Raw genomic sequence first — 24,213 nt, 5'->3', positions numbered from 1 at the left:
TATTTTAAAATTATTGTTATTTTTTTATATTACTTTAAAGACGCACGCATTTTATTATATGCATTAAAACTTATTTTTATAATGAAAATAATTGAATAATTTATATAATTAAGACTATATTCTAGCTAGAAAGCAATTACACAAAATACTATTTATATTGTACACTTATTTAATTTTACACAATATTTTCTTTCAGTGAACCCAAAAAAATCTGAAATCTCGTCCTAAACAATACTTATGTAACTAAAACCATTTTTTCTATATTTGAAATAATATTGCATAAGAAATTTAAATATACAGAAGTCTTTAGAAAAAAAAAATAACACGATAGCTTAAAAATATCTTTCGACATTGACAGTGGCTACTTGCTAGGTTTGTCATATGTATGTAGTATCTCTATGTAGTTTGTATGTATGTGGATTATGCTGAAAAGTTGGAATATTTGTGTTGCTTAAATTCAATTCTCTTTTTGAAGTCTATTTAATACCTGAATACTAAGATGCCGTCAAAACAAAGAAAAATTGCTATGATGGGATACAGATCCGTCGGTATGTGATTGTTTTTGTGCGACGGTATTATTTTTGTGCGTCTTAGTAATTGTTATGACGTTATATTTAATAAAAAAAAATGTTGCAGGCAAATCGTCGCTTATTATACAATTTGTAGAAGGGCAGTTCGTGGATTCTTATGACCCCACAATAGAAAATAGTACGTATTTTTCATAATAACTCCGCAGTCTGTTTCTCATCCGAGTGTGCATGACTTGTCAACGTAACTTAGTTCGATGAAAGAAAGAATTTATTTTGAGCTTAGAATTATTATCTATCGATGTTTATAGGTTTATAGTTTTCCGAAAGATCCTCATATACAATTGCTAAATATCTTTTGTTACTATAAATAATTTATTTTTTTAGCATTTACAAAATTTATCAGATTAAACTCCACTGAGTATGAAGTTAAACTAGTAGATACAGCTGGTCAAGATGAGTACAGCATCTTTCCTCTACAATACAGTATGGATTTTCATGGCTATGTGTTGGTATACTCTATAACATCAAGCAAGAGTTTTCAAATTGTACAAATAATATATGACAAACTGTTGGATATGGTTGGCAAAATACAGTGAGTGAACATCACATATAACTCATATCATCACATAATGCATGAATAAAAGAGTATATATGTATTAATTTATATTAGATCCCACCTAATGTTTCTTTGGTTTACAAATAGTTAATTTATGATTATGTTAGAGTATAACCATTTATTGTTGTTGATATCATCATCTTCCATACCTGAATTCACAATTCATAGAAACATTTTTTTTTTTCATTTAATCATTACAAAATTGTTATAGGTTAGTTTATGTAAAATTTAACAAAAAAATATGAGCAATTTTATTACAGTGTTCCCATAGTATTGGTTGGCAATAAGACGGATCTTCATTTGGAAAGAAAGATAAGTACTGAGGAAGGAAAAAGATTGGCAGAGAAATGGAATGCGGCCTTTGTTGAAACCAGCGCAAAGAGAAATGAGGTAAAATCTATCTTTATTATACTGTTACAAATATGTCTCAGTATTTTAGAGAACTTGTGCAACAATTTATTTTGTATACATCTTAACATTAAAAGGTCACAGGCTGACACTGTGACTTAAATTATCAGTCGTAATAACAAGACCATTTCATATTGATTGTATTCAATTTATAATATTTGTTTGTATACTATACATGATATTGTTTTTCAGTCTGTTACTGACATGTTCCATGCGATGCTGTCGGAAATAGAAAGATCCGACGGTCACATGCCCGAGAAGAATGGATGTGTTGTTTCTTAATGAATAACTTTTGTGGACTATGTGGCTTATTTATGCTTAAGTGAATTAAGTTATAGGTAGTTTGAACACAGTTATATATATAACTGGCACATAGCAACTGTCTGAAAGTTGTTAAGTTATTAAATACCTCATAAAATTCCTAACACAATTGTAATTATGTTAGCACATTTTTAATTTAAGTGTGTATCTGTATTTGTAATGTCTTAGTGAGTGGGTTATTATTGTATAGATGGAGCAAGCAAACATGCAAATATAGTTGTGAAACTGTATATTGTTCTTTAGAAATACAAAGAAAAACATATATAGAAAAAACATATTCTAGCAAAAGCAAATATTTTATGACCTTCTGACACGGTATATGTAAAACATAAATAAATGTATATGTATTTTAGAATATTTTAAATTCAATTAAAATTTTAAAATCAATGCGGGGTAAGGATGTTGGTAGTCATTTTCTTAGTCTTTGGAATTCTAATCATGTTTTGTCAATCATAGGAATTGGTCACATCATTGTATCCAATACAGTAAATATTTTATATAATAATTTAATAAATAAAATGATCTTTGCTTATGGAACACAAACATGATTAACAAAGTGCATTAATTGTTATTCGTCTTTACTTACTTACAAATTTCGTATTTGGAATTCATACAATTATTTACGAGCATAGATTTGTAACTTTCAATTTATAATATTTAAAATGTGCTTTGTTTTCTATTGTTCTCATTACAAAGAGATTTCTGTTCTTTTCTTCTTTACATGCTTACTTTTTTTAAATCTTTTAACTTTATATAGCAACACTATAAAATAGGCTCCGATCAAAAGAGTCATAACCACAAATATACAAAATGAATAATATTGAACAGATAAAAGGAATATTGAATAAAACAACATTGAATCAACTGTTCGTAATAAATAATTAACAATAAGATATCTAAAGACATTTTATGTGATTTATTGTAAACAGATATTAAATTATATAGAAACATTAATTTGGTGTCAGTGTAAAAAAAAAATCTGTAAAATAAGTGGTAATTATTTTACTTTTTGTATACACAACCATTGATATAATAGTATTTCATAATGCTATATAAATTATTCTTTAAATAGTTTTTATATATTTCTTTTTTTTTTATTAAACTAGCTTAGCTTTAAATGGGTAGTTGTATAGGTTTTAGCATTTTTAGTTTGTAGCTTGTAACTAATTTCATGTTCAACTTGTACTTGTTAGCTTATAGCTTGTAATTATGTAAATAATTAATTTTATATATAAGTGTGATATGTTTAATTTGTCTACCTTAATATACTTACGAAGCACAACATGTTATGTAAGGTTTCTTTTGATACGGTCCGATTATTTTAAATATAACATCCTTTTTTGCTCAAAATAGTAAATTTTTGTTGAAAGAAATAAAAAGCTGTCTATTCTGATGTAAATTTTAACGTTCTGTTTGATTTAGATTTATTTACGTAAATAATTATTATTTCAAGTTTATTTTAATTGTGTAAAAGAAACCAAAATTTTAAAGAAAAATCTTTATGGTATCATGGGGAGCTATTCTTATTTTATAGTATATATAATATTATTGACGCAAATATAGTGAAATTAGAAATAAGAACGAATTTCCTGGTAATAAAAGTTCAATGACATGTCAAAGTCTATACTTTAGATCCTTCTAAGGCAGAAAAATCGTAGTAAAACAATTCTTAATAAATAAATAATTGGGTGACTTTAATAATGAACTTATATTTATTGCTTTATCTAAAATATCAATATTAAATAGCAATTAAGATTTTTTTTGTAAATCTTTTTTACATGCATAGCAACGGATTACCACATTTTATTATGAAAAATATATTGGCACTAGCAAATGTGTGAAATTTTGGATTTCTCTAGTATCCCACAATTTAATTTTTAGTGAATAATAAATAATTGAACTAAATTATCAATTCAAAACTGAATCACAAAGTACCTATTTTTTTCTCTTTTAATTATTAATGATTATAAGGTATATGTTATAACTAGAGATGCCAAACAAAGAAAAAACCAATCATGAAAAAAATTTGCAATTTTTAAATTAGGTTCAATTCCGTGAGATAACTTTTAAGTTTATTTTGCTATTGCTAGCAGTAAGCTTAATGAAGCTTTCTTAATTATGTCGACAGCATTGTTGGAGATGAAGTGGATGAAATTGCAGATTTGGCGGGGAAAGCGGAGCTGGAGCCAGGTTAGCAAAAGGACGTTGTAATAAATATTGCCAAAACTAAAATGGCGAATGGTCCTGCGGTCAAAATTACCCAAAAAAAATTATATTGACTCAATGAAATGATATCAGGTTTGTCTATGTATATGTCTATACTGAGATAAGAAAGTTGGTTTTCTAAAAATATGAAAACAAAAAGAAGTTTACAGTTTCAAAATAAGTGATGAGATTACTTAATAGTAAAAATATTTTGAGAGATACGCTTATATCAAAAATTCAGACGGAGATTCGTTCCATAAAGTTTGTTTGTTTGTAAATTGTAATAATTAAAGTGTTTGTTTGTAAATTGTTCTAATTAAAGAAATACAGTTGTCTAGACGAGTAATGTGTATAAACATTTATGAATATAATATTATAGAGATTAAAACGAATTGATGATTGTTTAATATTAAGATTGTTTATTATTTTAGGTTTTATAAACAATAACGGAATAAAGAACATCCCCATTATAATTAAAAAAAGAAGAAGACCTGTATTGTCCATTAAAATTAGAGTGAATTAAGGAAAAGAAGATACAAAAACCGTAAAATTTTTGAACATTAAATCACTATGTCAAACTGACGTTTGATAACAACAACAAGTTTATTGTGAAGATGGCGACGACTGGAGTTGGATTTCGGTGGTTAGATTTATTGGAAAAGGAGTTTGATAAAGCATGTGTCGAATTAGAAACATGCTTAAGTAAGTAAATCCTACAGGTCATGTTTGACAATCTTACTTCTTAGTCCTACATTGCAGCTTAAAGCCCAGTATTTTTAACATATTCTTTAAGCAAAGTTAACTTACGTTTCATTAATATGTTTTGTTTATAATTCCTGTAAAGCAAAGGGCTTTCTATTCTATAAACATAGTTGTGACCTTTAGACACGAGTATAATTAGAATACTTAAATATGTAGTAATTAACTGAGAGTAGACTTATAAATGAAGAAATAAAGTGTGATTATATTTATTACGATATTGATCTTTTGCTTAGAGTTTAAGTATTAAAAAACTTTATTTTGCAACTTATATAATTTACAGCAGAATTGGAATCCGAGGACCAGGAGACTATGTTCTGTGGTCGCCAGAAGATAGCTACACTGAGTTCCTGTTTTGCACAACTGACTCACAAAGCCCTCACTATATTTCAAAATAGTGCAAAACTTGAGGTATGTTTTAAATAAGAATCTCTTAAATAAGAAACCATTACCTAGATAACTATATTCTTCTATTATTTATCTAATAAGAGTTAAAATACTTTTATGGAATACATATATCTTTTAGTAATTTCTAAAGACAAAGCCAGAATAATAGCCAGAATATAAAATAAAATACCTTTTCATCATGAAAAATTTTCCAAATAAAATTTATGTAACCATTGCTCTGACATTTCTTACATTTAGTGGGTTTTGCATACCTACTTCTGCTTCAAAAATTTAATGATATATTTGTTCATACACTTTTGTGTTTAAAATAATAATATATTTTTTATTTATATTTTATTAAACTATTTATATCTGACTAATGTTATAAATGCGAAAGTTTGTGAGGATGCATGAAGAGCATTTCTTTGACATGAAATATAACATTCTAGATACATAACAGATTTTGATAAAACTATACAATAATGTGTTTTGAACATCAGAGTAATATATTGTCTATAATTTATCTCTTCATTGTGTGTTATTTACGCAGGATCACATAATATTAGTTGTTTTTTCTATGGAGTCACATGATACAGACTATATATGTCACAGACTATAGATAGTTAGTTAGTTAACATATCTATTAAATTAAGCACACATTATTCATTTCTCTCCGATTACAATAAAGTAGGTAATGTAGACTGGATTATCTTATATTATTTGTATGTAAAAATATTAAAATTCTTGTTATCTTATAAGTTTTGGTTAATCATTTCAAATGATTCAAAAGAAATCTTTGATAAATTCCTGTTATAAACAATTAAATATTTCTATTGACTGATACTAGTATAGTGAGATCCAATGTCATGTGTTCCATACATTCCATCGAAGTGGGGCATAATATGGAAAAACATTAAATGAAACTATAAAATAATGGAGTTAGGGAATTAGTGCCCGAAGATTTTATCAGGATTTTATTATTGAATTTATAGTTGATATTTGTCATAACAAAACAAAATCCAAAAGATAGTTTCATTTTAGTTATTATGTTATTATTATTGACTTAAAGGTACATTAAGTTTGTTTTGTCAAGTCCATTGAAAGTCCATTTTCCATTGCCTCAATTGGATATATCTGGAATGGACAATTAAAGTTAAAGAGCTCATCTTATTTGCTTTTGTACATAATATTATTACTGTTTTTTATTAAGAATAATCATTATTTTAAAAGTTTCCAAATTTAATGTGGTATTTAATTTTCAAAAACACCATTTTAGTGACTTGAATATAAGTTTCTATTGTATTTGTCAGTATGAATATGAGTTATAATATTTTTATTTTGTTGGTTATGTTAATATCACACTTATTACATATCACCGGTGACATTTCTGGAAGTTTTCATTTTCATTCATTAATCTTCACACAAGATAGTGTTAATAAAGGTAATAGGAATGTAAAACTGGATTGTCCCCAAGTCTGGTTTGATGAATTTATGACAAAGGCATTAATAGGCATAAATGCCACACAAGAGAAGAAACACAGATCGTCTGCTTCAGTCATAGTGAACCTAATGGCTGGGTGAAATTTCAAAAATGTACGATTTAGGTAATAGAGATTTAAATTCAACAAAAAATTTTGTCTTACTGTAAATAACATTGATTTGTTTCGAGGTTTTGCTTAATTTTCGAATGATTTTGTCTTAGTCTACTTGGTGTGGTGATTTAGTAAAATTTATACAGGCAGATGCAGCTTTGAAAAAAAATAATTTATAAGAGCAGTGAGTGTTATTCACACAATCACTTGAGTTTCTTTTCTACTGTAACAGTTTGTTTGTTGTTTTTTTTTTATCTTAGGCTTTATTAATATATTGGTTACTTGCAGTACAAATGTAATTAAAATATATCAAACTTTTTCGGAAATTATACAAAGCATTTGAATACCATATTTATGTCAAGTAATATAAGTCACAATATTTATATATACATTACACAAGCAATGTGTCGTTTTTTTTTTTATTTAACATGAATATTAATATTTTTTTATAAAAATAATTTAATATTATAACTCCTGTTTTAAATATATAGATTTAATTTAAAATAATCTTTTTCATAATGTTAGGTAAATTTCATTTAATTTATATTTTCAAGGTAAATAAAACATTAATGTTATTAAAATGAATTTATTTATATAAAAAAAATATCAATAATATCTACCGAGGGCCCCGGTCATATGGGTGTTTATGCAGATGTCTCCGGTGTGGGTTTGTGAGAGGCGTCTCAGTTGTTGTGAGCTTACTTTTTTCAGCTTTGTTAATGGTCTCTTGTTCCTCTTCGGAGAAGTCACTTATATTATCATCGAAAAAATTTGCATCTTGTTCATCATCCCAATCGTCATCCTCTATACTTTGTTCACTCCTGAAAAAAATTACTTATTAAGAAAGATGATTGTCTTTCGACTTATGTGTTGCCAAGATGTGTTTTGCTCTGCGTTTTACAAGACTAATAACGTTCGAGATTCTTATGCATAGGATAATTTAAGTTTTAATTATTTTCATTCAAGTTCATACTTGATTCCTTTAAGTTTAAGCAGTAGTTGGTCGGCGGCGGCTGTGACGTCAGAGGGCGGCGCGAGCTCGACCGCGTCTTCTGTTACCCGCACTTCCAGCTTCTGAAGCGCTGCGTCAGCTCTGTTCGTCAGAGCTATGAACTTCTCGGTCAGCTGTTGCAACTCCTTTTCGCTGAACGCTGAATGCGATGAGTTTCGGAATATCGTCTCGAGTCGTTTGCACGCGCCATCGCCCTGCAATATACTTGTAATGATATTATTTCTGTAATATCTTCGTCTTCAAATATATTTCACTATTAGAGACTATATAAAAGTTAAGTTTGTATTTCACTTTATTCAACAATTCACCTGAATTGGTCGATTGCCGATTAATTTCATAACTTTGGTGTCGTGATTTCGCATATTTACTTGTATGTTCTGTAGTTCTCTAAACGTTGAAGCTGTCCTGTAATTAATGAATATATTAATAATCGTCTCTCAAGATATCGCCAGTTTAACTTTTATTACTGAAAACTTATTAGTAAGTGCCTGTTAAGATGACACTAAAGATTCAACCGTCACATTAAATTCACACAAATCGTACTTGTTTATAAGAGAGTCGATCAACTTGTCTAAAACATCAGCCACGTGTGTGGGGTCGTCGAGTTGAACCCTTTGACACGAATCGACGAACCGCTTCTGCGCGTCCAAGACTTCCTGCATCTGTAATAATTTTATTCATATTTATAAAATATATTACTTGCCATTTTACGCCCGTCCGTAATAGCACTAAATGCAAAGTCGTAAGTTTATGTTTCAGGTCATATTGTTATGTGGTAATAAAATACAGCTTTATTCCAAAGTCAATAAATATCGAGGTCCCTGTTTCGTAAAATGCAAGCTTATACATATTTGCATTTAATATTATCTATCATGGCTCGTTATCCTCTCGCCATAACCTTCACGCAGTATCGATACAATCTATTGGAAGTGACTGATGGTTTTGAATTTTATCGGCGTATCTGGATAAGCTGTATTCATGTTCTGTTGCAGCAGTTAAGTAAATATTAGTTTGATCTCAATGGTTACTGAAATTTTCATTGGTATTATCCGTTTTAATGTAGTTATATATTTTTGGATTTATGTCTTGTGCATATTGGATTAAATTTTCATATCTAACCCGACATTTAAGTGACTCTGATCTCAATAAGCTAATCTTTAATTCTGTAAGCTATTCCTATATAAATATTGATGACGTATTTATATTAAGCGGTCACCTTTAAGTCAAACTTGTAAGTATTGTCCTGGAGACGTCTAGAAAAGCTAGCTTCCAAATCAGCGGACGTGATCCTCGCGTCTCTCTGTCGTCTAGCGAGAGCTCGCAGTCCGTCGGCCAGTTCGCGGCGTGTCACGTTCACCAGCGACATTCCGTCCCGTACCAAGGACTCCAACAGGAGACCTCGACGCCAAGTGTCCGCGTAGGCTCCACTCACCTTGACACAATACATTACCGTAAATACCTTCATACATCTTATATCAACTTAAATTCAAGCTTGTTAATATTTTATCTAACTTACCTTCTGTAACAGATGGGTATGCGAGTTAATGTGGTTGGTCAGATTCTGAGCCACTTCTATTATTTTCGTGTGGCTTTTCTCTATTGTCTCACCGCTCTCCTTTATGGAATTCTGAAAACATATATACGTGTTACGATGTGTGTCCAATAATTGTAGTTTATCTTATACGTAATAGGTAAACCTGTTATATACCTGAACACTTGTTTGTAACATGTGAAGCCTATGTTCTAACCTCTCCGCTGCTAATTGAGCTCTCTCTAGCTTTAGGGATAAAGCAGTTTCAACTCGATCTGTAGATCAGATATGTTATTTGGTTAAGAAATATACACATAGATTTAATTTTGCATACTGGTATGGAATTCCTTGCATACCAATTATAATGCTTCAAACAGTAACAAACCATAGTTTAAGTGGTGCCCCTATTTGGTCAATTGCAAATGATAAATGGTTGCCATCAATATTGCGAAAGTTGACATTACTCTGTGGTTCTAAAATAGGATATGACACAATAAGGATGTTCTGAATCATTGTTGGCTATTGAGAAATACTCCAGCCTAAATACTAACATAAAATTTAGGTCGGAATAAATACATGTGTGCACTGTTAGCATAGATTTTGTTTTAGTGTAATACAATTTATCCTTCATAGATATTTTTCACATAAAGTAAACTTTAATAAAATCTTTAAAAAAAATTATTTAAGTCGCATAACTGTTCGGTCACAGACAAGAAATATTATCTCAGAAAAAAAACGGTAAATCTTTTAGTGAAATATAGAAAGGTTATGTGTTTTAAATAAGTTATCGTTAAAGTAATCAATAACTGTCACAGCGCCGACAAAAACGAGGTAATTGTCCGATTAACAACACTGTTTAATCTTTTTATTCGTATTATTCCGCGGGATCAAAATATCTTTATAAATGTATTATAATTGGGTAGACTCCTCGCGTCTTCCAGATCATGTTTAACTACCGAAGTTATTTACTTTTTGCGTGCCATGTCGTGGACAAATGATGATTCGCTATTATAGTCAAGTTTATTTTCTTGTAGTGTCTTTCATAATGCAATATGCAACGTTGTTTCAATGAATAAATGAATGAGTGAATGAATTATTCTTATATTTACCCAATTTGTCTTGTATGACGTCTAGTCGACGGGCTTGTTTCGCTTGCACAGCACTTATTGTGTCCAGTACTCTGAGCCTCTCGTCGATACTAGCCAATATGCTGCCCAATTCCTGTAATGAAATAAACTAGTCGTTACACTAGAGCTTCTCCACCAAGTGGTTATTTATCTCTCATTTAGCCTTGGGTTTGAAGGTGCTTGAAACTTTAAAAAAGTCATAATGAATGTAGATGTTTGCTTTGTTTTTATTTTAAAACCAAGCTTCTTCTTTGGCGCTCGACTGGGATCAGAAGCCAGGTCAAGGTGGGGTTTACAATAGTTTTACATGTTTTTTTTATAGAATTTTAAACATGGGCATTTAAAAACATTTTGTAAACAACACTGCTTGAAATTTTACCATGTTAGACGGTTTATCATAATTGAAAATAAAATTAAGAATTGTTGCAGGTGTATTTGCTACTATGTTCCTTACTGATACATACATATATAAACAATATTTATCAGTATGTCTATATGCTGTCTACAGTTATTCATAGCTACTTGTAAACAGAAATTAGTGTTAATAATTACAGCGTAAATTACAAGTAAATAACCATTAATCGGATGAGTTTTTGATTTATATATTATTTATTTAAATAAATAATATATGAAACTAATATCAAAAACTCACCGATTGCCAAGATTCCAACCAAAGACTTCCGGTAAATCACGTCCCAGCCGCTTTGCCAAATAAGCTACGGTAGCCTCACACAGTTATAATTCAAATATTTTTTGTACTTTACGATAAGTATTTTTCGCATATTAATAGGAATATTTTTTTTAATCTATTACCAAGGTAGTGGAGTCGGTGATTTCTTATACTTTTTGTTATTTTATAAAAATAGTGCATTTGAGAAAACAACATATTTTTTCCTTTGGAGGTCTTTGGAGTCTTCCTTTCAATTTATGATCTTAATGTTAAAGGTAGATATAAATAGGCTTACAATATATAATATTATTTTTATATACCTTGTTTGTGTAAGCGTTGAGTGTCCGCAGCCCGTGCGGGTCTGCCGGCGAGGCGCGCGCCAGCCAGAGGCACGCTAGCGCCGCCACGGTCACACTTAACATCGCCCCGTCTGTTATAATTACATATTATTATAACACAATCAATATATGTACGCTAATATATATAGTGAAACTGATTGTTTCTTCCAATGCATTAATTTTGGATGCGTGCAAACATTTTAGTTTATAAAGTTACGAGGACGTTGGAAAATGAATCTGTGGAACCAAGTTAATCTACACACACGCAAACGCATACATAGACACAGAAACACACACCATGACTATAAAGTATAAAGTGGTTGACCGGTACCAGTTGGCTTATAGGCTACCAGCATCTTTTATCAATAAATGTATAGGTACATATTGGAACTCAGGTGCAATATAATGGCTTTTTCTATGTTATCAATTTTAATAAAAATCTCTAAAATTGCTGTTTAAATTATCATAAAAAACACCATTGTCCATAACGATTCATAAAATAAAATATTTTTTTTATAAAAAAATTCAATCAATGGTCTTTTAAATTCATCTTTTAAAAATATAATAACAGCTTGTGTAGTCTTGTAAAAATACATTTAATTTGTCAACATATGTGTGGGTCAGCTTAGAAGAAATTATGTAAATATAGGTACTGAAGTGACTAAGATGAGATAAATTGTGAGTAATTATTGACAATAGCAAATACGGTAATGGGAGGTTTGAGAAAAATTTCGTTGAACCGTGTTATATACAAAATTTACTTTTCGCAGTCATGTACTTTATTAAAACTTAATGACCGCTCTCGAGAAAACAACATGAATTTTTTTTCCATATAATTACGTTTTATTCACTGTAGACCAATAAAAATAATAAAATATATCTCCTCGATTTAAATTTGTTAATGAAACTAAGTTTTTCCGATACTACGCGGTTTTGTATTATTTAATAACTACATTATTACAAAACTGTCGCTATTATCTTGTAAGTTGTATGCCCGTGATCACGGTTGCTGTAAAGGAACTTAAACGTCGGGATTATGTCATTATAACATAATAAAAAACTGGTAGTGCCTATCCTAAAACTTAGTTTCATTTTAATGAGTACACGCGAAAATCTAAGATATCATTAAATTCTGAAGTTCATAATAATTAATGACAGCTTTTTAATTGTAAAAAATGATGTCAGTTGATTATCAATCAATCACTATAAATCTACATCATTAACCTTTTACTTATGCCAAAGTAGAATATTTAAATTATTAATGTATTACACTTAACGATAAATGCTATGAAGTTTAATAAATTGAGCAAAAAGAGTACAAATTGCATCCGTGTAATGTAACTTTTTGTCCGTGTTTGAAGATTCAGTGAAATTATAAGTTTTTCCAGCATGAGTAATTAACTGACGCGTTTGATGAATGGGAACGTGTTGTGTACAACACAGTGTTGTTGCTTTAATAAAACTCAAACCATTATACGTTTATAAACGACGAGATTAAGATTATTCATTCATGTTTTGCGGGATATCATTAACCTACCGTACTTGTAACGTCTGCTTTGTGTCTTATATCATATACCTTTATATTGTTATTCCTAACTTTTGTTTGAACATACAAGCATTCATAACAAACAATGAAATCTTGCTTTTTGTTCATGTATCGAAATTCTGCTTAATGTTTTCGTTAAACAAATAATTTTAAAGCTCTAAAGGTATAAAGCTCAATGAGCAATCCAGCATCAAAGCGAAGGTAAGACATACGCTTAACAAATATCGTTTTATAAATAGATTTTATAGCTATAAGACATCAATAGTCTTAAGACAGTTCCGGAAGATGAAGTTTATCGTGACTGGACGCACGAGGTGTACCTTTATTCTTCTGGCGTGTTGACATGCATTGTTTATTCCTAGGATCACGGGCAGGTGTGCTCTGTGCATCTATTTATTTGCATTCCTGTGCAGTTCGTGGACCCCGAGCTGTTGGATTATGATATGACACTGTGTCTAAACGCAAGCGAGCACAACTCATCGTGCAACGTCTGCTTTAATTAAACACTCGTCGTATTGTCCATTGCATAATCCAATTGTCGAATGTCATGATTCATCTACGTTAATATTTATATTGATGGTAGTGAATTAAGTTCTTTAATCTCAGAACGGTCTCTGGATTGCGTTGTAATTTTGATAAATCCGGGGTTAATCTAATGTAATGTATTTTTGTTCTTATTCTATGCCATGTTGGATTGAATAAACCTATAAAACTGATTTTAAAAAACTTTATTGAAATATCTTTTGATTTTTAAATATAACAATTACGAGAGTGTTGTTCGATTAATATTAATAGTAAGAAAATGCTTACAGACGTCGGAGAACTGTTTATCAATATCAATAAAAAAGGTTATATAATTAAAAACTTATGTATCGTGTATTTTCATTGCCAGCTGACATTCTGTGCCCATTTAACATTGTCTTAATTCGTTACGGCCGTCTCTGTCTGATATGTATCACTTCTGTTAATTGAACTCCGATCAAATTCCCATCTAACAGATTTATTGACGCGATAAATGTACTCAAAAACTGACAACATACATCTTATTGATCAATAGATATCAAAAAAACATTTTGGTAATGAGAATAAATCATTATTTACTATTAGATACCCCGCATCTTTACAAATCTTTATAGAATAGCGATCTGTCTCTATTGAATTAAGTCTTGTTAAACGCATGCCTAAAATAAAAACGGTTTATAAAATGTTCAATAAGGAAACCGCTTATCATGCTTTTATTTTGTAAAGCACGAAACTGATCATAAAGCTAAAAGAAAAAGGCATATTTTCGGAGAGCGTCGACCTTTAGCTTATTGGGGACTCGAAATGCAAGTGTAATGTTACATGACGTATTTTGTACCTCTGGTGGTGTTCAGTATCAGTAATAATAATTACGGGGCGTAAAAGTGTAGTAAATAAATTTTCATGCTCCGGTCTGTAACAGGAGATTCGATTTGCAGATGAGCAATTAACGCCGCTGTTTTGTCAAAGTTCAGTGGAACTGGAGACTTGCCAAGATGGCTAAAGAGCACTAACGCTTGTTACGGCTTCTTTAATGCAGTAATCATAATTAACATCGTGTGTTATGTCGAAAATTCATCGAAGTGATTTTTTTATGACACAAAGAATTCTTATTTACTCATAGTGATACTTTTAATATAAAGTAACAGCTTACGAAGCAGGTGTCTTATTTTAAAGGAGTTTGTTTGTTTTTTTTAAAGAAGTCGTTGGCCTGTCTTGTCCTTCCCTTGTCCTATAGTATAAAAGCTTCCTGGTGAGATCACGTTTAAATTTCTAAGCAGCGCTACACGAACATTATATTATTCTTATTTATCTGCTTCAAATACATATATATTTTTTTGGCTGTGTAAAAAGGATATTAATTGTTTTTTTCTGCTAAGTCATGCGGCTTCCGTTTTAGAATGTGAACGGAAGGCCACAAATTAGATTTTTTATTACAGCAATGTTAACAATAGAAATGTGGTCACTTGTTATCATGTTAATATATAATAATTACATGATAAAAAAATATACAGAAAGGTTCAACTTAGCCCTTATTCTTTTTTTCTTCTCTATTCTCTCTTAGGCGTGCGTGAATATATCTTTGGAGGCACTCAAAAGTTATTAAGTTTTTCCGAGAATATTTTTTATTTAAAAAAATATTATTAAGAATTACTAAATAAAAAGATCTTTTAATATTTTAGTGAAATTAAAATTATACAAACGTATCAAATATATATTATAATACTGCATTTGAGACTATTTAGCTATACAATGGCGTTAAGCATTAATGTCAGATAAGACGACGTCTTTTAAGGTCATATATAGTAAAATACTTTTATGGGTATTAATATGTATTAACGAATATTAAAAATTGGAATATGTGAAAAAGCTTTGTTGTTAATTATGTGAAAATGTTAAAATCAATGAAAGTGTAAGGCAAAAACTGCAGTTTGTAAACAGTAGCTAGGGATCGTGGAATGTCGTCGCGTAGCAGGTGATAAATTTGCTGAAGTTGCGAAACTTGTGAGTCACGGCATTTAAATTCCAAAGTAATAGTTTTATAAAATAAAAATGTTTAATATCACAATCCATGGGATACGTTAAGGAATCGATATGAATCATCGTCAGATCTCAAGTGACTTTCCATAGTAACACCTTCAGCAAGAGGATTTAAAAATTTCAAAATATTTGTGAGCGACGTCGTATGTACTCAAGACATACGCTCAGTTTACTCTCGCAATAGCAGCCTAATGTAAACTTCGCTGATATACTGAGATAGCGATGAATTCACTAAGATCATGTTATCTGCTTACCCAACATTCAGGATATTATTTATTCGACACTAAAATTTTTTTCATTGCGAATTCATTTAGTTTTTATATCAATTTTCTATTGAACTTTAATGTTCTTTTCCATATAATTTATATATTTTTATTAGTGCGAAATTGTATTGTAATTTTGTTTGACTGAAGTAATGTGAAGTAGGTGTGCGAAAGTGGGTTAAATGGCGCGACAGACTGCACGGCGGCCAGAGCCGGCCTATCGACAACTAGCCCTAAAGATAACTTGACCTTTTGTTTACATTTTAATAGATTATGTCATCGCAATTGTATGTTACTTCAAATACTACATTTTAACGCATCATGTTAAAGGTGGCATGCTGTCAAGTGATTCCTCAAACTTATTAAAACACGGTTTATCTAACGTTTAAGATGAGACTGTGTTTAAGTCCCATATATGTTTGTACCGCCGAGTAATAAACGGTCCCTTGAAATATTAATATCTTTAGTTTATAGCGCTAATGCAATTTTAATGGAATGTTTCATCCTTAAAGTTTTTTACTTACGTGTCCAGTTATAATTACTCCTTCGTTTTTTATAGTTACAAGTTGTTTGAAATACATTTATATGTTTATATTTAAGCTGACGTTTTGTATTGGGACATTAAAACAATGAAACATCTAATGGACAAAAACGAAGGCTTTTAAGAATTTGTCACCCTCGTGTAAATTGATACAGCTTAATTTTTTTTGGACAAATTTTATCTATGTCTTAAAGATAACAGCATTTTAAACTTACTATTAAAAATATTTGTGTACCTTTAATGTTTCAGAGTAAACATTTTGTAAGAAATATAAAAATGAAGTGGTCATTTTTTCTATGTCTATTGTAATTTAAGTTATTTTATGTCATTATAGAGACGAGATTTAGAAAATTATTTTAACCCTTCGCGTGTTGTGGCTCCTTAAGTACTATTATTTTAAACTATTCCTAATACTGTGTCCATTTACGTTTTGCCACAAGTTATATTACTTTTGGTTTCAATATCATATCAAATTGATATACATTAAAATCTTTTGAATTGCGTATTTTTGCCTAAGGCTTTTACAAACTATTGCTAGTACGACCAGTCTCTAAAGTTATTTAGTTCAGTTTCATTAATTCTTAATAGCTTTAATTAGGTTCCGTTTTCTGTGAAGATGTTATTAATTTTATTATTCTATATCAATATATATTTAAGATGGTTGAATTTACTATTATTTTTAAGTTTCCTTCGGGCTACACTGCGGGTGTTTGATGAATTCCAATGAAGAGATATATCACGTATTGCGTACCAACATACCGAGAATAATGTTACACTTGTCTATAAGTTGTAAAGACGTAAACTGAAAGTTAATTTCTGTCTACGAATGCGTCATTTAATACACCTTAACAAATGATACGTGTGATGTTCACATTACTTTATTAGTACTTCGTACTTTTTATTTAATAAATTACTATTAAAAATATTTTTAAATCATGTGAAATATTTACTATTTATTAATTATTCAATGTAATAGTGGCCATTAAGAATGTAATGAAAGAAACATAGATGTGATATTTTAAAATATCTTTAACTGCTTTGTGCCTGGGAAGATTAATTTTTTTTTTCATTTCATCACCAACCAGCATGTTGACAATCTCTAACATTAGATCATAACATGTTACATCTAATTGTTTCTTCCTTATTATCGGATGTTACATTGTAATACACGTACAGATTATGATCGCAATATAACAATGCGTTGTCAAAACAAGCTAGTGTCAGGTTATCGTGTCATCGTTGGACAGCAAGCGCACTGCACTCGGGTTGAGCAAGACGACATTGCATACAAACACACTGACAGCTCACTAATCTTATCATCTCAGTGTTAATAGGAATACACTTTTAATCCGTATTAGTACAAACGGAACTAACTAAATACTTAATTAAAAGCAAACTAAATATTAAACCAGAAAAAAGCGATCGATTGTACTGATTTATGTGTCCGTCCGCAAGATAATAAGTAATTAATATCGAATACATATATTTCTATTTAAATTTCACGTAGATGTTACAAACGTGTTGCAATTCATATGAATAATGATTTTATTACTAAAATTTTATGTATATTAATCAATTAGTTTTAAAATATCGATGCATGGAAATTTCGGCCTAATTTAATAATATATATGTTGAATCAATTCTCATTTCCGATGAAGTTTTTATGTGGTTATTAATATTTAATTATATATTTTTTTTTTGTAAACTACATGTATAATAGTGATTAACATTTTATGAGATATACAAATACAAGATACAAGGAAAATCACGTGTGATGTCATTGTTGACATTACGATGACTTTCATAGAAAAATTTTAAGGTTGATTCATAGACAGCAGAGGCTTGTGAAGAGGTTCAATATCTGTTTGAGTTGAATGTCTAGTTGAGCTTCATGTTAGTAAAATTGCTTTTAAACATAAAAGATAATACGAAACGGACAGTATGGCCTAAAATTTAAGTGGCCAGTGCCGGTAGCCTATAAGTAGCTTTACTGCTTGGAATGCACCGTATGTAACATACGGTCTCATTTCGAGGCACACATTCTTTTTGGAATTAGACGTAAAAATGGGAACTTCAACATGACATTATGAACCACGCTGCTGAGGATAAAATATATCCTGGTTTTGTTTGACTTGATGTTCTGTATTTACATGACGGTTACACTTTTTTTTTTAATCTTGTTTCATTTCTATACACGTTCAAATAAGATAAATAACGATTAGAGTCCCACTCACAGTAATTTGTCAACGAACTTGTAAAATCTCGGTTTAACTGTGAGTCGGATGGTCCCAGATGGTTTGATATGAAACCAGTTTCCTATGATATTAATAACTTTATTAACGTAATCATGCTTTCTTTTGATCAGTAGCTGTTGAGATAAAAAAAAGTGTTGTGGTATAAATTTCTGCGACATGGTTTGATTTCCTTAAACTTCTCATTGATATATAAGTTTATGATCTTATTATTCAAGTATGCTTGTGAGTTTTTATATGATGTATTATAATTTTTCTTTATAACCGTTACGTAGTTAACGGAAACTATTTCTTTGAATTAAGGTATTTGTTTTCAACAAAGCATTCTAATGATTTTGTTTTGTATAATTGTAACCGGTATAACATAAACGTGTAGGATTATTGCTTCATTTAATTCGATTTCCATATAAATAGTGTTCGCTCGTATGTTTACGTTATTTGAAATAAGTCAACACTATGTGTTTAAATTATAGTGTTTCTTAATAGATGTTTCATTTATCATTACAATGTGAAGCGAGTGTCTTTGAGTCTTTAACATATCAACTTAGCTTTATTACGTATTAGCCAAGATTTTCTAAGAAAACAAATCGAACCGTAGGTTTTCTTGTTTTAAAAGGTTACGAAATGTTATGTGCAGATACTTTCTCTCTCATCTCATAAAGAGGCTAAGAAAACAATGTTACTTATTCAAAGAACTTTTAGATACTACATCAATAAATCAGTCCCTTGCATAAGTGATCTATAGCCAAATAAACGTTGCTTTTTCCATAATTTATTTCGAATCGGATTCAAATTTGAATATACTGATTTAATTATTGCTATAATTTATTAGCTTATTTATGTTGTTCTTTAATGATAATGATTTGATGACAACTCGTAGTTGTTTTATTTACAATTTAATTCGTATAGAGGGTATTTCACACAAATTAAACGAGTCTTTCATAGCGATAGCAATTTAAAATAGATTCGTATACCTTTAGAGTGATTTATCTTAATGCACGTCGCCTTACTCGTCTGTTAAATGTTTTGTTTTGTGTAGAGCAATATTATCAGCGTCGTGTTGGGAGACGTGTCGGGAGCGATGTTTGTGATAAGCAAATACTACGCACTTGTGTCGTACGGGCCACTTGCAGTATGTTTGCCCACGTTGTCATGCATACCACCCAAATTAATAATACACCCTTCAATGCAAATACATATTTATTCCGGTGGCGGTAAACACCGCCACCGAAAACGAAAACACTTATATTTTAGTAATACATATTTAAAGTTTTTACCAAATTGTTTGATAAAAGTATCAGACGCTCATTGATATTCCCGTAATTTAATATTCTCAACGTACGACCCGCTAGCTAGAAATAGCACTTCGTGACAGTAAAAGCTATTTTATATTATTCATCTAGGAAAAACATTAGGAAATTGGTTACAAATAAGTCATAATAACGCACGATTCTTACATCGAAGTGGTTTGTATCTGGACGAACGAATGTAATTGAAATTATTAGCTAGTAGTCATGTGGCGAGCACAAACTCTATTTTCTATTACGACCATGTTCTGGAAATGGAATGTAGATCGCTTATGAGAAATAAGGACCGGGTTCTGGTTGGAATGTGATTGATTGTTAAGAATATAAGCTACGGCTCCGGTCACCTAAGGCGCTTATACGGAAGCTGAACACGAACGTGTGGCCCGCAGTGAAAGTGGATCGTATGTGAGGATAATGTATCCTTTGATCAATAAACTATCCAAGAACAATGAGTATTTAATTAAAATAGATATGTTTTTTGCTGAAAGAATCTAAATTTATTATTTTTCTTTTGCTTTTTTTTTATTTATTTCATACCATAGGGTTTACAACAAAGTTTCTTGTGCCTACAAAGCAATAACAAGAAAATGATGAATTCGCATTCATACCATATTTTATCCAAGGACGGGCAGACATTCATTTATATTTAAAAATACAATACGACTTAAGACAACAACGTTTAAACTAGTTTTTTTCGTCATCTCACTCGATTATATTTGAATAATTGTGAAACATAACTCACGAGACTAACCAATGTGTTAATACCGAAAAATGCAGGTTAAAATGGTGAATTAAAACAAAAGCTTCACAAATCACACTCGGCGGCCAAAATTAGCGAAACAAAAAATAATCAGTCAAAGGCTTTACAAACAAGCGTTACCTTGACCAATATGAAATCACCGCTGGTAGGATGACGAAGCTCGGGGCTTGAGATGGCCTTTTTGTTATTTTTATATTACTTGCATCAAATGGTAGTTACTTTAATGTAGCATGTTTTTAAAATAAAAAAAATGTACTAAACCACAGATGTCTACCCGTACTCATCCACTTGGAACCTTATTGTCAAACCGGTCAAAAAGACGATACTGGTAACTGCTGAGTTAAAACAGTGTTTACTGGTTCACCGGGTTAATGATTTTTCGTAACTACATACTTTGAAATAATACATATTTCTGTATATTTTTTAATAGTAGAAAAAGGTTCTAGAACATTATTAAAAAATAAAATTGCAATGAAATACATATAATTCATAAATTTTAATAACGGTTATCGATTTTCCTGTTTTCAAGAATAATTTTGTGCTGTTTTACATACCGTAAGTTAAAACATAAAACAAAATAATTACGTCCATGGTGTAATAGACAAATCTTAACATATTCTTTAGTATTGATTTTCAATAGAATATTTGCGAAACGTTGAAAAAAAATGTCTTACATATTATTAGTTTAAGCGATAAATGTTTACACAAACCTAGGGTTAGTCGAGCGATGCGTACACGCAGATGTCTCTAAAAATTAAATGTCACTTTCACTGAACACTCACATTGAATCATTTCACCGTGTGTCTAAAGCATGCTATTTTATTTTGCGATACAAATAAACGCGGCGGTCGTTTGCTCCGCTGTGTGACGACAGGTGCGTCCGCCGCAGCATCCGAAGCGGCTCTGGCGCAAATAGAGCGACAGGACCACGCCCCGTGCGTACGCGCACCTCCCCGCCCGCCCTGCGCTGAAGCCTTTCTTTTGAAATATCTGAAATTTTCCACGCCAATTAATCACATCTCCCATAACGAATTATCGCCATACAGGAAATAAAACTTCTAATTTGAAGCATTTCCCAGTCAATCATACAAATGTGAAAATGGTTCTTACAGCTTTCACAAACTGAATTTTTCCTTCAAATAGCTATGAACCCAGTTCCGATTGATAAATTGCTTTATTTTAAATGGTAACGTGAGCAGAAAATGTTTCCAGCTTCCATTTGAAGTAGAAATCGTTTGAACTGCTAAGTAAATTTATTGCCAACATCATAAATCCATTCAAAATAAGCAATCATAGAACATAATCTAAGTAGCGACCATAAAACGGAGTGCGGTGCGCTGAATCTGGGATGTGAAGCGCGTGAGAAAGTTTTCGATCCGCAGCCATAAATCGTGTATTGGGTTCTACTAAATGACTCCCTTGATTAGATGCTAATTGAGAAAAGAAGAAATCTCTGTGAAGTATTGATTATTTGTGAAACGGAGTATCTCATAATACACTTGTGGTATCATGCTGACTCTTGTGAGGCATGGGTCGCTCGGGCTGCGTCTTATTTAATAACGTTTTAAAATGATCATCGATCGTCTCTTTCAATATTTGATAGTTTCACTTTCTACCAGAGAACTGTTACACGTCAAGTGTCACTGGAAACACTCAGTCAGCAATGTCACTGAAAGTATACATCGTTAAGTATAAAGACTGTTTAATAGATTAATAATAATTATATACATATATATCTGTAATATTAATTGGAAAAATTTTACGATTATATTGAAGATAGTGTTTAATTTCTCATGAAGATCTTTGATTGTACAATATTAATGGCTAACACTTATCTTTACGGAATTTTCGTCATTAGTTTACTTTAATGTAAACTTGATAAGGTGTGTAAAAAATTATTAATATTTTAAGGTTTACGCTAACACGTCGTTATAATGTGATATCAAGTTAAATTATCGTTGTAATATTAAAAAATTAAACGTCTATTATCACTAGTATAATGAATAGTGGTTTTATTTATTGTTTATTAAATCTACTATTGTGGTTTATGCGCATGTTATAATTACACGGCGGTGATCGTAAACTGCCATTACAACTTATTAATGCTAACCGCCTTCTGTAAAGACCGATCTTGAGTTAGTAAATATTTATGATACTGTCATAATACACAATAGTTCTGTGCGCAAAATGCGGCTTCCTTTCATGCTATGTTAAATAACAGATAAGAACGTACCTAATTATAAATAATTTCAGAGTACTTACAAATGTCTTTATAAGGTAAAATATTCTTTCAATATTAATTTTATCCTATTAAATAAGCTTAAGTTTAAGGAAATAAAAAGAAATATGTATTTAGAATGAAACATGCGTTAGTCTAAAGTTATCTATGTGAGGCACATTATATTGTCAATTTATTTGCCATTATAGTTTACATTCCTGCCAAGGGTTATTTAATTAATGTGCTAGGTTTCAATTATTTCAATGGTTGTAGTTTCTTAGAATATTTTCAATTAAAGAACATAATACTAATTAATATGTAGACATGGCGCCAAATAGACAATTATAATACAGAATATATTATTGACGTAAGAAACAGATTATATTATACTCTGGTTTATGATATAGCGTAATGCTCTAAGCTTCATTGCCTGTATATGCTTACTGCGCCAACCATTCCTAAATGACCGCTGGAATGTTATCAAGTCCCTAAAATAATATAAAATAAACATACGGTGGCATTGTGAAATTAAAACATAACTTTATGGCATACTTTAACAAGGGATACCAGCAACCGGTCGCAGGTTAGCATAAATTGATTCTCTCGCATCAATTACAAAGCAATCTCGAATACCGCGAAGCATGTCCATGGCCCTGCAGCTGACAGGTTTTGTTGGTTTTGCTCCAGCGCTCGCACCCGCGGGGATTTTACAACCGATATTATACCATCCGGTTATATTAAAGGCCATACTGTGATATTTCACCGACTTTCATATAGTTAACGACGTAAACATACCCTTGGCTAATAAAGACAAAATTGTTTCTGTTTCTGAAAATGTTTAAATATACTATGTAATTATATATTACATGAAAAATATAATTGGCAAAATTTTATATTGATACATGACGCAAATTTTTTAAACTTTGTTAAGAAATATAAGCTAAGAAGGTATATTTCATGTGGAAACAAAGTGGTTAAGGAAAACACACACTATACTGGATCACCGTTTATTAAACAAAAATAATTATCTTACTGCTTTATAGCTAACGTTTATACGCTTAGTTTCAACCTTATTTAAATCAATATTGTTTTTGCTTCTTATTTATGTCGATTTTCTAACTCGTTGTGCATATAAATAAAAGTAATTTGCGAATTCAGACTAAAATATCAGAAGCAATAACGTCTTGCTCTATTTTATGCTTTGAATGAGTCTCAGAAAATGTCACGCAGCGTTTTGCTTTTATTGTGCTTTCCGAATTCGTCTAGCG

At 30.6% G+C, this 24,213-nt stretch overlaps 3 protein-coding genes across 5 annotated transcripts in view; 2 read left to right on the top strand and 1 right to left on the bottom strand.

Annotated features, from left to right (window-relative positions):
* Positions 1–365: 365 nt before the first annotated feature.
* LOC116765941 (GTP-binding protein Rheb homolog) lies at positions 366–3,487 on the top strand. Its single transcript, XM_032655592.2, has 5 exons — positions 366–548; positions 637–708; positions 915–1,122; positions 1,407–1,536; positions 1,747–3,487. Exons 1-5 carry the CDS (start codon positions 500–502, stop codon positions 1,834–1,836), a joined length of 549 nt encoding a protein of 182 aa, XP_032511483.1. The 5' UTR covers positions 366–499; the 3' UTR covers positions 1,837–3,487.
* Positions 3,488–4,662: 1,175 nt separating this feature from the next.
* The window catches only part of LOC116765552 (Golgi-associated PDZ and coiled-coil motif-containing protein-like), a 35,154-nt gene continuing 15,603 nt past the window's right edge, over positions 4,663–24,213 (top strand). Inside the window, exons 1-2 of one of the 2 annotated variants that reach the window (XM_061521865.1) lie at positions 4,663–4,782; positions 5,123–5,250. In XM_061521865.1, coding sequence (XP_061377849.1) covers positions 4,695–4,782; positions 5,123–5,250 — 216 coding nt within the window. In that variant the 5' untranslated portion in view covers positions 4,663–4,694. The remainder of the gene's footprint in view (positions 4,783–5,122; positions 5,251–24,213) is intronic. The other variant, XM_061521866.1, reaches the window with a different exon arrangement.
* LOC116765551 (uncharacterized) lies at positions 7,391–21,633 on the bottom strand. Of its 2 annotated transcripts, none has more exons than XM_032655053.2 (10): positions 21,438–21,633; positions 11,479–11,588; positions 10,471–10,582; positions 9,539–9,636; positions 9,347–9,457; positions 9,047–9,262; positions 8,374–8,492; positions 8,139–8,235; positions 7,792–8,024; positions 7,391–7,639 (listed from the first exon to the last, which is right to left on the bottom strand). In XM_032655053.2, exons 2-10 carry the CDS (start codon positions 11,578–11,580, stop codon positions 7,435–7,437), a joined length of 1,293 nt encoding a protein of 430 aa, XP_032510944.1. In that variant the 5' UTR covers positions 11,581–11,588; positions 21,438–21,633; the 3' UTR covers positions 7,391–7,434. The 2 variants fall into 2 exon arrangements, with proteins under 2 accessions (XP_032510944.1, XP_032510943.1); XM_032655052.2 differs by having other exon boundaries at positions 21,510–21,632.

This window comes from Danaus plexippus, chromosome 11 (assembly GCF_018135715.1).
Source record: "Danaus plexippus chromosome 11, MEX_DaPlex, whole genome shotgun sequence".
Lineage (NCBI taxonomy): Eukaryota > Metazoa > Arthropoda > Insecta > Lepidoptera > Nymphalidae > Danaus > Danaus plexippus.
The sequence above is the reverse complement of the archived record's forward strand: the minus strand, read 5'-3'. Positions and strand labels throughout refer to the sequence as shown.

Coding starts and splice junctions, on each gene's coding strand:
- LOC116765941 (XM_032655592.2), top strand. CDS start 500: ATGCCGTCAAAACAAAGAAAAATTGCTATGATGGGATACAGATCCGTC. Junction 1,123..1,406: donor GATATGGTTGGCAAAATACA/GTGAGTGAACAT, acceptor ATTTTATTACAG/TGTTCCCATAGTATTGGTTG. Junction 1,537..1,746: donor CCAGCGCAAAGAGAAATGAG/GTAAAATCTATC, acceptor ATTGTTTTTCAG/TCTGTTACTGACATGTTCCA.
- LOC116765551 (XM_032655052.2), bottom strand. Junction 8,493..9,046: donor CTTACAAGTTTGACTTAAAG/GTGACCGCTTAA, acceptor AAATTATTACAG/ATGCAGGAAGTCTTGGACGC. Junction 8,236..8,373: donor ATCGACTCTCTTATAAACAA/GTACGATTTGTG, acceptor CATTAATTACAG/GACAGCTTCAACGTTTAGAG.